This window comes from Heliangelus exortis, chromosome 2 (genome assembly GCF_036169615.1).
Source record: "Heliangelus exortis chromosome 2, bHelExo1.hap1, whole genome shotgun sequence".
Classification (NCBI taxonomy): Eukaryota; Metazoa; Chordata; class Aves; order Apodiformes; family Trochilidae; genus Heliangelus; species Heliangelus exortis.
The window spans coordinates 105,586,509-105,602,115 of NC_092423.1; the positions used below are offsets into that span (position 1 = coordinate 105,586,509).

Sequence of the window (15,607 nt, forward strand, 5' to 3'; positions counted from 1 at the left end):
TATTCTGCAAAGGATGAGGACATTGTTATTGACAACGTTAGCAAGACATGAGAAAAATCAGACAGTGGCACATCAGGAGCAAATCACGATGGGCATCAAAATGTTATGGCAGACTAGAAGAGGAAAATAAATATGGTCTATGTGATTGAAAAGTGCCCGTGCTGACTCCCTGCTTTTCATATGCTTGATGGTGACTTCAGTCCTTTGCAGCTCCATCCACAGCACTTGGAAAACAAGCAAACCACCTTATTGTTTCAAACAGAACATGAACAGATTTCATGTGACAAGCTCCAAATATAAAATTAAAAAAAAAAAAAAATGCATTTTCCTAAAAACTCTGAAATTGTACTTCTAATAAGCTAGAATTTAATAGTAAAAATGAATAAACAATAGCTTTTGAAGCTGAAGAAGTTACCATTATGGTGTTATCTAATCTCTCCCCAGAAGTCAAGAATTATGACTAAACCCTTCCAACATACATATTGCCTGAAATTCTAATGTCAGAAGTATAACCAATTGCATTTGGCAACCCTTAGTCAAGAGAGAGGCTGACTATAATTGGATGAATATTTGAAGTGCTTCATTATTCATGTAGGAAGGCTAGGTAAAAAGTGTTTTGTAGTCCCAAGACACTGGAGGGTGTGTGTTATTGGGTAATATGCAATTAGGAATGTTGACAGCACTCTGCCTTTAGGATCACCCTGTCCAACGAAGCACCTGGGTGTATGTTGTTGTGCAAAAGCACACACCCGCTGCCTACTACTCAGTTTATTTAAGCAAGCCTTTCATCAAAGGAAATGGAGGACACCCCCAAGGATGTGAAATTGACAGCTCAGTTGTGTTCTAAAATACTACTTTGTTCTTCCTATTGCCCTCCTTATATATATATATTTTGATAGTGCTGCTGAATTATTGATACTACTGGTTACTGAAAACAAATCTTATTTCTTCTGTCTTACTGCACATAATCCACCAAAGAGTAACATCCATATTCATTGCAGTTAGAAAACACAGGCAGCAAAAAATCAGCTCTTAACCACATTATCTAGCAAAAAACACCACTATGTCATTTGGTAAAAATACTGCAATCTCAGAACAGGAGAAATCAAAGATCTGTCTTACATGCTAGTCTCAGAAAGACATCTGAATCATTAATATAGGCATGCAAGAGATTGTTAAAATTTCAGTTTTTAAAAACTAACAATTCTGACACACTTGCTCACAAGGACTGGAAATTCAACACTAATTTAGATTATGATAGTGCAAATCTAACCCTTTCACAACTTACAGAAACAAGGCTAGAAGGCACTGATGATGCAAATGATGCACCTATTTTTCTTTCTTCCCTTATTTTCTTTATCCTTGTAATGCAAAAAATCTGAAAAAAAAGTTTGTATTTGCATTAAAAGCAAAGCAATTTTTATAAGAGATGCCTAGCAGGACTTTCTCACCTGCAAAAGGAACATTCAAAACTTTGAGTGATTTGCTTGTTTCAAACATGTAAAATATGAAACCAATTTGTTATAAGGAGGAACATATCAGTTTTTCTGCAGCTCTCATTTTCTGGCATCATATTTAGCCAGTACTGCAGCACTTTCACTGAAATCCCCCGAATACCACTTCACCCTCCCCCCCCCATGTATCACCGAGATGATGATGTTTTGATGAAGCATCACACACGGGCCCTCGAGATAATGGATTCAATGGGATACACTTAAAAGATCATTTTTCTCTTTTGTATTGACTGCTTGCACTGCTCTAAGACAGGAAGGGCTTTCATTTTTCATGTAAGCTGTAAGACCCTGAGGGCCCTCTAAACTGTTTAAGAGGGATCAATTTTCAGATGGGTGGAAGGGGCCCAGCAGACCTTCATGGTTTGAAACGCCTTCATCCCCTCGGATTGCTGACAAGTTCAGGCGAACCTAAAACCAGCTCCCAGCGGAGCTGCTCTCTGGCATTCCTACTGTTTAGGATTTGTGGTTAGCATTCGCACAGAACTGTAATTTATAGTATGCATACAGGCAACAAAATGAGTGGGGAAAAAAAAAAAAAAGGTTTCACAGAAACAAAATAGTCACTACTGCTAATGGAGATAAACAGCAATGGAGCTGCTAAGCAAAGCAGTTCTTGGCACTGGTGCAGTGGCAGGAAACCATCATCCCGTGACAAGGGTTTAATATACTGACATTGATGCAATTACATCCAGGCAACCTAACAAAACAAATTCATTGTATGGCAGAAAATATTTCCAATTCAACGTTGCAACATTTATTTTTTAATTACAGCACAAAGGCGACTTTTGGGGTGTGGAAGGACGTAATCCATCACTTGCTCTAAAGTGACACACTTATGGCAAATGCTGTGTATTATAACTTTCTATGCCACAGTAAGTAACTACAAGCAATCTCTTGGGTGTGGAATGCAAAGGCTTTGGGTGTGGTCCTGGGAGATGCTGCTTATCCCATCCCATCTCCCTCCGTGTCAGCGGGAGCCAAAGGCAAGCCACACGTTGCTGCACCGGGACTTCAGTCACTCCTCCTGTTTCACGTGTGTGTCACACAAGCTTTTGACAGTTCTCTACCTGCAATGTCCTTCGTATGAAAAGAGTTTTTAACCACTCAGTATGGCCTATGTAAGAACGCAAATACAAATTTTAATTAAACGAAATGGGATTTTAATAGGTCACTTAAAGTACAATTATGTCTACTGTTTGACTGACAGGCATGTCACATTTTAACATGAAAACCTCACTGGGGTCTCAGAGGTAGAATTAATCTTCATCTTTATAAATTGATGAACTACTGGATTATGCCCCATTGCATTTAACACTGCTATGCTCAACCATCTCATCTTAGGAACGAAACCTTTGCATCTTTCTGTTATTCTCCACTTCCACCTTTTTTAATCTTTCGCAATTAAAAATTTTTTGAATCACGGAAACCAAATTGCTGGTACTCCTCTCCTCCTTCACTGAGTGCCTATTCTGCAAAATGTAGTGGGGTGTGTAGAAATACAGAAGATAGGTCTTCAGTAATTAGCCTGGGTACCAGACACAGCAGAGCTGAGTTAGCTGGAAGCAGGATAAACAAGTCCAGGTGGAGCATTGTGCTGTATTGCTTTGAGCACCTGAGCTAGCCCCAGTGCCCACACACATGGCTCTGCACGAGTGGAAGGACCAGGTGAGAAAGTGACCATGAGCATGCTGCTTTCCTAAAGGTGTGCCCCTACAAAGCATGCCACACCAAACAGCCACCAGCTCAGCCTATATGTTTTCAAACTGTTGCAGGAGCCTCTGAAGTTCCTTGAAGCAGGCAGAGAGGGGCTTGGGAGTGCCTAGAAATTTGTCCAAATGTGGTGGAGAAACAACTGTCCTGGAAGAGTACTACAGATTCAAGCTAATGTTCACATCACAGCTGGAAATACTTTATTACCAGTGAAGACTCAATGAAAGAGATCAATATCGAGGAATCTCAGAGCAACCTTTCATCTGATGTTACTGAGAGTGGAAGCATCATCTGAGATATCTATAAAATATGCTGGCTGCTTAACTACTCAAAGAAAGCTCATCACTAACAGCAGCCAGAAAATAAACAATATGTGGGGAGAAGATGACAAGGAAGCAAGCAAAGTGCCTTCATATGGTCAGGTAAAGATCACCTGTGATCTTTGAGAGGTTTGACTCCCTCCAACAGTGATAGAAAAGTATAAATGGAAAAGAAATTAAGACAAAGCAATGAGTGAATTCAGATGATTAGTAGGGCTAGATGCTCAGAGCAAAATAGGGAGAGAAGAAAGATACTGAAGGGCAGGTGTCAAAGAGACAAATACATGGAGGGAAAGAAAGACTGAGAACAAATGACAAAGGAGAAATAAAGCTTGCCAGATGACAGCTGTCTGGGTAGGACATGACCACATTTGAACAGACTATAAACCAGTTAAGTTAGAAGACATATTCATGTAACAGGAATGGGTGATGCTCCCCAGGCCAACACAGCATTTAAGCATTATTTGCACTAAAATGACTTCAGATAACCAGTCCTAAGCACTTTTCAACACTTCCTATGCAACATTTGCATATACATCCTCAAATAGCAAAGAGACTTGTGCCTGTGAAACCCAGTCAGAAGGCTGATCATTACCAGAAAGAAGTAAGCCATTAATGGAATCTATATCCTAAAGCTCCAAACACACCCAAGAGGTGTCCGGGTGTTGACAGTAGAACTGGAAGCTAAATGTTTACTTCTGCAATTATGTAGGCACTAGATGCCAATTTGCTTAGCAACTACGTTACAATTTATGAAACATCAGTGAAGTACAAACAGTTCATGTGGGAGCAGGATGAGAACCTAGTGCTAACAGAGAGAGGTACTTGAGAGCATGGACTGAGTACAGCAAATAGCAAAACAAACAACAGAACCTCGAAGACTATGGTTCAAGCCTGGATGCTATCAGAAATGACCGATAAGCAGAATACTTCAGTGACACCTCAGTTTCTAATAGGCTTTTTCTTATCAGACCAATGGACTCAGCACTCCTTTTTTTCTCCCCGAGTACTTTCTTGGTCAGTTAGAATGAGAAATATTGCTTGGGTGGGTGCCTTCAGCCTGGTTTATGCAGCCACGCTACTGGGTGGAAAAGTGCAAACACTACAAACACTACAACAACAAACTGTTCCTCACTGCCAAATTTCCATCCATGGAGCTGACATCAAGAAGGCTTTGAAATGAAAGGCTTTCTCAGAGCACAAAACCTTCAACTAGCTACGGACAACCTCCCCTCTTCTTGACTTACAGGTCGATCCAACCCACACTGCCTTGCCTGAGTCTACTGGGAAAGGCATTTATGAACCATCCTGACGATACAGATATGGATTTTGTTCTTCCCCCTCAAGGAAAATGTTACTTCAGAGGACTACTAGCCTCAGAAATAAGGAGCTGAAGCCTTTAGCTTTTTTAACGCTCCTGAGTGTAGAAATTTATTCCCCTGAATACTTCCACCCTCGCTGTCATAGCCATGTAGCCATAGCTAAGAATGGCATGAACCCAGCTCCTGCAATATAAAAATCTGCACTTCTACTTTCTTTGGATCTGCAGAGGTGCAAAGAGTGCTCTAACAAAGCCCCATCTTGATTTTGCTGTCATTTTACACATTTGAGTGCAGATGCATTGACTATGTGTAAAACACTCCTTTTTGACCTCCAAATAATAATAATAAAAAAATACACCAACCTGACGCTTAGAATGAAGAAGACATCAACTCCATCACCCTCATGACTTCCCACCAGTTACTGACCACACGATGAGAGAACCTGATAATGTTTCTTTCATCAGCCACAAGCAACAGCAATGACTTGCTGACCTGACAAGTTAGACATATTACAGGACTAACATTCAGAAAATAGTAATTTCTGCTGATGCAACTGTGATGACTGACCTGTGGTGATCATTAGCTGAGGCAAAATGAGGTCAATATATACCCTAAGTTCAACATAGACATCTAGAGATACAATTAATCAGAACTGAGCTAGGATCAGAAAAAAAACCGAAACAAAAAAACTCTCAGCTCTTTGTTGACAGAGAAGTATTACAAAAGATTTCTCTTTATAGCATCAGTTGTGTAAATTTGCTGAATTTCTTTAAATAAGCATAAAATATACTACCAATTCAACTGCTATTTCTATTTTTGTCTCCAGTTTGTATATGTGGTTACACAAACAGAAAAATCATGACCTGTACTGCCTAACTGCATTGAGTCTGGTCCTCAGGAATCAAGATTTCATTTTTTTACTAATACACTTTCAATGATTATCCTAATAAGTTTTAAAAATTGCTTTTTTGTTACCCTTGGTAGGAGGCAACCAAACCTCAAAGTCAAATCAGTTATCTTGGGCCACCGAAGGGAGTCCTGGGTCAGTGAGAGGATCGATGTAATTTCCTTATCCCAAGCCCTCCCTTTCCCTTGCCACAAGACCATGCAGTAATCAAATGAAGAAATATAGAAGGTGAGTAACTAGATGAGCAAGCCATGGTAAGTAACAAAGACCACACTGAGCCTCTGCCAACTTCTTCTGCCTATTCCCTCCTTGCCAGGAGTCTTAGAAAATAATAAAAAACCTGTGACCTGGACCATTCAGGCTAACACAACAGACAGAGATAGTGTATAGCAATTTTGAAAACTCCCCAGGAAACTTGCTCTTTACAACTTACAACACAATGTTTGTTCTCAAAAAGTGCAAGCCTACTGTAGTGTCACAGTGATTGAAGCCAACATCTTTGGGCTTTGATACCCTAGGAAGATCACCAAATACCTCCAAAGATAGAGACATACCTTTCAGAAAGATAAATCCAAACAATGAGAGTAGAAATAAAGGTGAAATAATACCCATTCTGTCCGCGTTCCCTTGAAAAAATATTCCTGCAATTCTCATTAGTTAAAAAACTTTGGATTTATTTCTTTAAACAATTAGGATCAATTACAGAAGTTTGCGATGTACTATCCAAGGTGAGCAGGAAACTTGACAGGGCCACTCTCACGGACGTATTAGAGAGGGAGCCCTGCATGAAGTGCAGAACACCACAACAGATCTACTGAACCAGAAATCTCTAGTAAGGTGCTGCAACCTGGACAATTGTGAACTAAGGGCTACATCAGTGTCTTATTTTGGAACTGGGGACAGCCCACAGATGACAGAGACTGCCCAAGCTCTGAAAGAGGTAAACAGTGCTAACCTGCCTAATTCATAGCATGCCCTTGGAGGACTACCTACATAATCTATGAAAAATAAAGTCTTGATAACAAGCTTTAACAAGCTGTTGAAAAAGGCCAAGGACAGTCTGGGCATTCTCCTAAGTAATTCTGTGTTCTTGATGCAAAAGAAACCCTTACAAGCCAAAAAAATGCCAGTGTCCTAACTGGATCCAAGTGTGTGAAATTTAATTTCCCTGAGGGCTGAGAGTGAAGATTGGGTAAGAGAACTGGGACACGAATGAGTTGGTTCATATGAAAACCTGAAACAGCCCTGGGCAGAAATTTGGAAGTATTGTGAAATACCATATAAGAAGAATCCATCTTCATATGCAGGGAGTAGCTCAAGATGGGAGATGTAGCAATGCAGATACCCCAAAAGGTTCTACAAAGAAATATATACAAGGTTTTTAATAGAATCTTCCCATGCTATGGTGAGAGTACAGGATGTGGCAATCCAGTGCCACAGTGTTATGCAAATATTTGTACCAGATGACTAGAACAGAACTAATTAAATGTCCAAATGCTTTGAACATATAAGATAGACAACACCGCTGATATTGCTGATATCAGACAGCTGATGCTCATATGATCAAAGTTAAACATCTTCCCATTTAGCTCTGATAGTCAGTTGAGGTTGTCTTAGCATGGTGCACAGTAACTTTTGGTAGACACCACAAAGACAGCTTTAAGGTTGAGAGATTGTAGGAATGATGACTCCAAGCAAAGGGTTCAAAAGTGCTGCAAGATGCTAAAGCACTGAAAGGAGGGTAGGCTGCTTAGGCTTAAATACTAGAACTAACAGGTCTATGCTTCCTCTGCTCACAAATCCTAAAACCTCAACTTGTTTGCCTCACACTCTCTGGTGATAACAGGGACCAATGAGAGCTCTCAGGGGAGAAAGGCTCCTTCAGCAGACCCTCATCTTTTATCCATCTTCCATGGAATAAGAAAAAAAAATGTTTTGTTTGCTTGTGTTGTTTTGTTTTTTGCTTCTAGGCAGTGGAAAGTAGAGGTGTTTTTTAAAATCTTCCCTCGCAAAACCAAAATAATTTAAAAACATTGTGCACCCAAATTTCTAACAGGCAACTTTGTGTATTTGCCAATACCATCCTACAGATCTGGTGACTTAAAGTAAAACAGGAGCAACAATCTGTATACAGGTGAATGCATCAAAGACTACAGTATTATTGGAGAGAGGTGCACTAAAGGACACCTGCCACCTCCTCAGGCATTTAAAGAAAATGTCTTCTGTCAGCAGACTGACCATACAGTAGGTGGTCTTGGTAGATGTACTGATTCAAATTGCCTTGTCTTGAAGCCTAAGCCTGGCAAATTGTATTACTCAGCTGCATGAGATCATGTCTGAGGAATGGCCTCACTGGTGTCTTGGGAGAACCTGAAGCCTGTTAATGAGATAAAATAATCTTAGGGAATCTTCCTTGTGAAAACTGTAGGTTCCTGCTGATCCAGAATATAACCGGGGTCCTTGAAATTCCATGCTACTGGATTTTTAATTTAATTGGGGGGTGAAGGGAGAAGGAGGAGTTAGCATTATTTCAGCTTCAGAATTTAAAATTCTAGGATTAATCAATTCAAACCATCTATTATAAAAGGTGCTTGTCTGTCGGATTGCTTCACTGTCTCAGCCTTTGACCAAAACACAGACAAGCTCTAATTCCTCACATTCTTCAGTCACAAGAACATTTGAGAGAAGTCCTCAATGGTTTCTCAATAGCAAAAGGCAGGAACCCCTCATCAGTAGCAATGATGCTATTATAGTTACACCTGTGTTTCTTTGCAGGAATGAATGGATACCTGTCAGTATGTGTTCTACATATCAAGGTGCAAACCATTTTGGGGGACCTAACAAAAGAATTATGGAAAATGAGCCCTGTGAGCTCCAAGTCTTTACCTGATACCATTAAAGAACCCTTTCTAAAAGTACCCTTTCCAATTCCTACTCCACTGTCCAAGAAGGAGAAAACAGAGAGGTGCAAGATGAGATGATGCTATTGAACCTGAAGCGAGAAGGAAGAGTATGCTTGCTCCAAAGCAGAGACTGCTCTATCAGGGTAGGTCTCATCCACACCAGCAAGTCACAGTGACTCCAAAGCTGATGGATATCATCTTTTCAATCTCACAAAGAAAGATGACTCTGGTACCTGGCCCACAGATGAAAGGTTCATTTTAGGCTTCTGGCCCTTAGACTACATGTAATACGAGTCAGAAACCTAATGACTTTCATGCCTCAACCTGTTATATGCTGGAGCCTGCAACCTATGTCTTGACTCATCCCTGCAGCAGTGCTCTTTCAGGCAAGATAATCAAGGCCTTATTTTTCATAGACAATACTTCATATGACAGTAAGCCTCAGGAGGCTTCAAGTGGCCCAAAGACATCTATGAGACCTTGCCTTAGTTTTGATCTCATTCACACACGTGATATTAGTAGAAAAAAAATCAAGTGATGTTGGCAAAAACCTGGGATTAGTCAACACTAACAAAGACTGTAGATATAGACTGACTGCTTCAGGCTTCAAGGAACAATTTGTATTAAAGTCCAAATATTACTGGTTTGTAGCCAGCATTCAGCATATCCATGTATATACAGAAAGAAAGAGCTGTATACACACATCCTCCCTCGCTGGAAGAAAAAGATAAGGTAAAATATCACAGACAAAACCCTAATGACTATATAATGATCACCACCTTACTGCTTCATGCCATTGTCTTGACATCCAAATGAGTTTAATAATTGCTCTTTTGAAACCGCTAATGTTAAAAAAATAAAATAAAATAAAATCTCTTGAGTTCTGAAAGTGGTTGGGAATTCCAGGTTCTAAGAGCTACACTCAAAATACTCACTCATCAAGGGGTTCAAAAGACACTTACTGTCAGAACTGAAATGCAAATGCATGTCAGAACGACTTGAAACAGAATGACTATAACTCAGAGTTTGGGTTTTCTTTAAATTATGTTTGAAGAGCTTTAAAATGTTTAATTTATTAAACCGGCTTTGATACTACAGGCATAGTTTCCACTTTCAAGTGCTACAATGGCTCAATTGAACACAGAATACATTAAGCTTAAATTCCACTGCCACTATACACACTTAAGAAAGACATTTTAGTGTTTCTTCACTTGAAGTAATATGCTGTCCCAGTGAATTTGACATGGAAAGAGGAGCTGCATATATTAATAGCTGCAGCCTCTCATTCTGTACATACAACAGTTTCAGACACCATCACTACTCCAGCTACTGAAAAAAAACTAAGTAACCACAAGTCCTAAGAGCTGAACACAAGCAAATCCTAAAAGTCTTCCCCAAAACGATAGATTTGGTTTTCAAAGAACAGTTTAAGTTTTTCCAGACATTGCTTCAACCTCTCCTGGCAGGCCTGCCCTTTGGCATGCCTTCTATTACTTCCTTCTGCCTGGCCTTCCTTGGGCCAGGGGAGGTTGTTGTAAGAAACCTCCTGGCCTGCCTGGACTTCCTGGGGAGGTTGTTGTAAGAAAGGCCATGTGCCCAGTGGTTTCTCTTTCATACACCTTTATTTACTGCTCTCTGCCTCTAGCCCTGTCAGCTCTTAGTGTTAGAAGTCCTGCTCCAGTCCCACCTAAAACTATACAGAGGCTCTAGCACCACTGAAACTCATGCTTAGAACAAAATCAAATCCCACAAAGAATGGCTTATACCCTTTGGCAAGGCAGGTGAGCTCTGTGAGATCAAGAAACTCAAAATCTCCCTGAGTGGGAAGACCATGAACACAAGACCATGTTTCTTCTAGAGCAGGGTCAGGTCACCAAGGGCAAAGTATAGCCAAATCCTGCAGACACAATCAACACCTGCTGACTGATAACCAACTCTTAAATTACAATATCACTACAGTGCTTATCTGCCATCACCACCATGTACTATCCACACACTGTGTTCAATGCCACTGCTGTTTTCATAAAGCTGAACTCTTATTTCATCTACATACACCACTTGCTCATGCACGCAAAAGTTTTCTAACTGCTTAATACCAGTAAGTTACCAGCCACAAGTGGTTCACTTGGGAAGTACATGAGAGTTAAGACTAATAATTTTAAAAGATTTGAAAAGATTTTGTAGAAATTAGTTAATGCTGTCCTGTATTTTGTTACATACAACCTTGCTTTTACCTCAAGTGACACATCTGAGATAACACATTGATAGTACAGGAGAACGGTTACTGCTCCAAAAGAAACAAAACAAATACCCCAACACCCCCACCTTTGGACTTAAATGCAGTATTGCTACAAATTTTGAATGTAATTAACCACAGGACGGGTACTCTGACATAAAACCAGAATACAAGGTGGTAGAAATTAAGTGCTCTTTACCATCAGCTTGGTTTCAGTACATACACATAGGGACCTGCAGAAGTACAGAAACATAGTGGAGCAGGGAAAGCAAATTCAGTCTCTGACCTCCTATAAACAAAGAAACCTAACTTAATTTTGAAAGAAAAGGAACTGAACTTATCATTTGAAGACAACCCTAGGATGTCCAAGCATGAAATGGAAGACAAGGAGTTGCCAAAGACATGCAGAACAAGCTTTTTAAAGTTACCTGGAATCAGGATATTTTGTAAGCGTGGCCAAGCTGCTGGTGTACATGTGCCCACCCACATCAATGTGAACTGGTGCGTTGGATTTTGTGAGCTGTGCTGGAGTGGGGATGCCTTGATTGTTCAATGGAGATGCAGGGGATCTAGTGATCAGAGGTCTTGACATATTGGGCCGACTGTCCTGTGAAAAGATAGACCTAGGTTAATGATCTCCTTAAAAAACCTCACAGAAACCCACAGTCTCGAGTCAATAGCACCCTCTCATAGTCTCAGCTTGTGACTTTTATCTTAGGAAAGTACAGACAAATACTTGGCAGGTTTCAAAATCAACCCAGCTCTAAACATTTTAAAGAAGTGGGACAAAATGCAGTGATAAAACCCACAAAATAGAAATCTTATTCCATAAAACAAGTTCTTCCTAAATACTGATCATGATGGGCAATCCATACCAGGAAAAAAAAAAAAAAAAAAAAAAAGTAATTCTCATATTTAGGAGTTGATAAAGGCTCTGCCAGAAAGAGCTGCAGACAGAAAGACCAAGAACAATCACTGTTTTCCTTAGTTACGAGGACCCCAGGTAGACTTTTCTGCTCCTTCCCAAGCCCTCCGTCACTGCCACACAGCCAGAACAGAAATACAAACCCTCAACTCCTCCATCCTGCACACTCTTCTCTCGAATTCCCAATTCACATAGCACGGAAACAGAAGCAGAAACACCTGGACTAGTCAACTGCTCATGGACTGCAGACCACTGGACATCGGCAGCCTTTGAGAAAGACATTTTCCATTTAAAAAAAAAGTTACACGTATGGCGACAGGTGCCCCTGAGCAGCTTCCCCGAGGCGGGCGAGCTCCGGGGAGAGCGGAGAGGGAGCCGATGCTTCGCTGATGAAACCAACTTTTAGTCACAAAGGAAGAAGAGCTGTAACGCCAGCAAAGAGCAGCCCCAGACCTGCGCACACGGCGGGTGGGGCAGGGCAGGGCTGTGTGCTGGAGCCAGTAAGGCAGGCTGCATTCAAACTGGGGGATTAAAATAGAAACGCGCTGGAGAGCCGTTTTGGGAGACAACCCCGCTTTCTGACTGGAGGAGAGGAGCTCCCAACCGGGTGGAATCTTCTTATAGGGATGCCCTGAGAACTGAAAGCCCTTGCAAATTAGTCGGTTTTACATTTAAAAGGTAAGCAAAGCAGCGAGAAGTCAGATACACTTCATCACAAAACTCTCTTTGTTCTTTCGACACGTCTTTGGGCTGCAAAAGGTAATGGATTCCTTGTAAACATCTGCACTGAGCAGGGCAGCAAACCTGGCAGAAGCAGAGCATGGCTGAGAGACAGGGAGCTACAGGAGATTTGGACCAGCAAAGTCCGCCACCGAAAACATCATGTCTCCGTTTTTCATGGCTGTTAAAAGACTGAAACCATAAAGGCAGTGCAAGCCAGGTAAATGTCTAACCAGAATGATTTACAGGCCCATGTTGCACAATAAACCCAAGTAATATGTAACGAAAAACATATATAAACCACAAGGTACTTAACTAATTTTCTTTCATACACAAAAGCAAGTTTGGGTCAAATACTGATAAAAACCAAAAGGGATGAAGAAAAACATCTAGTTTAGTAGTTGGGGGAGGGAGGATTGGCTTTTTTCTGTTTCTTTATAAGCAGAAGTTAATATAAATCTGCAGAAATACCATGCTTAATCACTACAATTGCTTGAGGAGGTGCCTGCAGCGCAATGAAGACAAGTCCAGGCAAAATAAGGTACACACGCTATGCAAAACTAATGTCTGCTATAAATGCTATGTGGTACAACCACCACCCAAGATGCTACTGATCTGCAGTATGATATTTAGTAAAATAACGAAGAAAAAAATTAAAAACAACAACTGGAATGGCAAAAGTTAGAAGACAAGAAATGACAGAACCAGGGGGATGGGAAGCATGCATTGGACATTTAGCGGGAAGAAAGAAAGTGGGTTTGAGGAAGGGAACATACTTCAGTGCCTAAAAACAGACAAACAGATTGAAAAAAAAATAAATAAAATCATCAAAGGCTGAGACTAAAACGAAAAACAAATTCTGTAACTTGTATGAGACAGACACCACCACCTCCCTTAGCAGGATCCTCTCTGGCAGAAAAACACAGCCCTGTTGCAATTTAGCACACTGCAGCACCACCAAGCCTGTAATAGTTTTTCAATTGGACACATTCTCCTGTATACCCTGCCTCGGGCTGCTCGGGAGAAAATGAACAGATTTGCAGGGTTAATATTGTAGTTAGGCTGAGACCTCATTCAGCACAGCTGCGATAGTGCTGGCTGCGTGAAAAGGTAGAAGAATGTGCAGTATAAACATCACCGCCAGGATGGGAGATAGGTCAAAGGGCTGTGGGCATTTTACAAGGCAAAAAAATCAAAACCAAATCATAGAAAAAGGGAACCAGTTTCCAAAAAGGAAGCTTAACCAAGATCTCATATACACAGTTTATCCACTAAACTTCCCAAGAAATAAAAGTGCTTTATAATAAATTCTTTTGCTATCTTGTTTCACCCTCTTCCTTTTCAGTATTCCCCTTTTAAGTTACCTGCATTTCTTGTGCCTCCAGAAACAATGTCCATCTGCTCAATGTTTAGATATTAAATACATTAATGCTAACCTTGCTCCAGCCTTAGGTTCATGAGGCAGACTTCCCCTGCATCAAACAGTTCACTACTGTTTTGGAGACCTCTTTGAAATCAGACAATGGTGTTTCTACTGCAGTCGCCTCAGAAGATACTAAAGCAGAAATGGGATTCCGAGAACCAGGTGCTTAAAAACCAGCTTCTTTTATGTGGCACAGCCCTCAAGCACAGCCACAGCACAGATCAACATCCAATGGGTATGGCTTTATGGCCACTCCAACATTTAACAGATCGGGGCTAAATCACTGCATTGGTTCAGCTATGGAAAGGGTAACACAGGGGCAAATTGTCTCTGAAGAAATACATGGCTTGCATTGGACTGCTGCAAGTGAACAAGCTTAGGGAGCAAACGGTAAAGAACAAGACGTTGTCAGTAAATCAAGCTTCTCCTACCTAAAGTGATCACAAATATACTTCCTCAGAAACAATTAAGGAGAAGAGAAGGGAATCACAAAAGATAAACTCAATGGAAGCCAGCAGGTTAGTTAGAACAGCTGATGACAAAGAGGATCAAAAACCTTTTCAGAAGCCTTCCTTGGTATCAGGCAGGTGAGACCTGCACCCAGGAAGGGCTTATAGCTCAGCCATGGTAATTCCTACAGGGGAGATCACAGAGGTTGTCACCTACTTCAGGAATGGCACCAGATTTATCCATGAGGGGACACAAAGCACAGCTAATGCCTGAATAGGCTGGATGGGCAGGGCAGCAACCTTTCTGATCTGTCAACAGTCAGTTGTTCACTTGGTACTTTTTTTCCTCAAACATTTTAATATTTACAACAAATTAAATACCAGTAGAAAATCCCAGGTTCAACAACATCTCTTGCAGACCAAAATATTTCAAATAGCCTGTAAAATATTTATCGTCATTCGTGCTCAGATTTTTCTTTTTTCCCCAACAACTTTAAAAAAAAGTAGACAAACCCAAAACAAAAGAGTTCTGACTTTCAATCAGAATTAATTTATTACTGAAACTATATATTCAAAGGTGCTGAAAGCCTGTGTGCTAGGCATTTAGGTCATACAAAACTTTCCAGTTTTGGGTCAGCACACAAAAACACTGCTCTAAGAGTATGCAGTCTGGGGCTCCTCTGCTTTCTTGTCAATATTTGAAGGAATCTTTCAACAGCAGGCAGTTGGTATACCCAGGTCTTTTGAGTATATCTGAACTTGCTTCTCATTTTCTGCTCTAGGCAAGCCTTCCCGTAGACTCAACAGAAGCAAAAGCAGACCTGCCCAAACTCTTCCCCTCCAGGATTTATGAAAATCCTTAGGATTTAGAAATCTTTCTACTGAGAGAGGACTGAGAACCATGGAAGAGAGCTTTTGGATCTTCTCCTCCCTGTTTTTTTCTTCTATATCACCTCCCCAACTCCATATTGTTAAAGAATACTTCTTTATCTGGCTTGAAAAAACACAGTAGCTGTAATGCTGAGATGCTCACCCATGGAACTGGTCTACTGAGGAAATACAGCTTAAGAACCACATCAGTCTTCTGGTAGCAAGTGGAAGAAGTAGGAGATAACTGAAGAATGCAAGTTACTACAATATGTTGCTAAGTGTACAAAAATTGAAGAGACAGGAGGCTT

General features: G+C 40.7%; 1 protein-coding gene across 4 annotated transcripts in view; it reads right to left on the reverse strand.

Moving 5' to 3' along the window:
- Positions 1 to 15,607, reverse strand: part of KCTD1 (potassium channel tetramerization domain containing 1) — a 103,766-nt gene that overhangs the window by 24,560 nt on the left and 63,599 nt on the right. For 3 of the 4 annotated variants that reach the window (XR_011724518.1, XM_071737393.1, XM_071737391.1), the window contains exon 2: positions 11,341 to 11,519. Coding sequence is in view for 3 of the 4 variants with exons in the window: in XM_071737393.1 (XP_071593494.1) it covers positions 11,341 to 11,519 (179 nt within the window). In the remaining variant the exon portion in view is untranslated. Of the gene's footprint in view, positions 1 to 11,340; positions 11,520 to 11,980; positions 12,279 to 15,607 lie in introns of those variants that run through there. The other variant, XM_071737392.1, reaches the window with a different exon arrangement.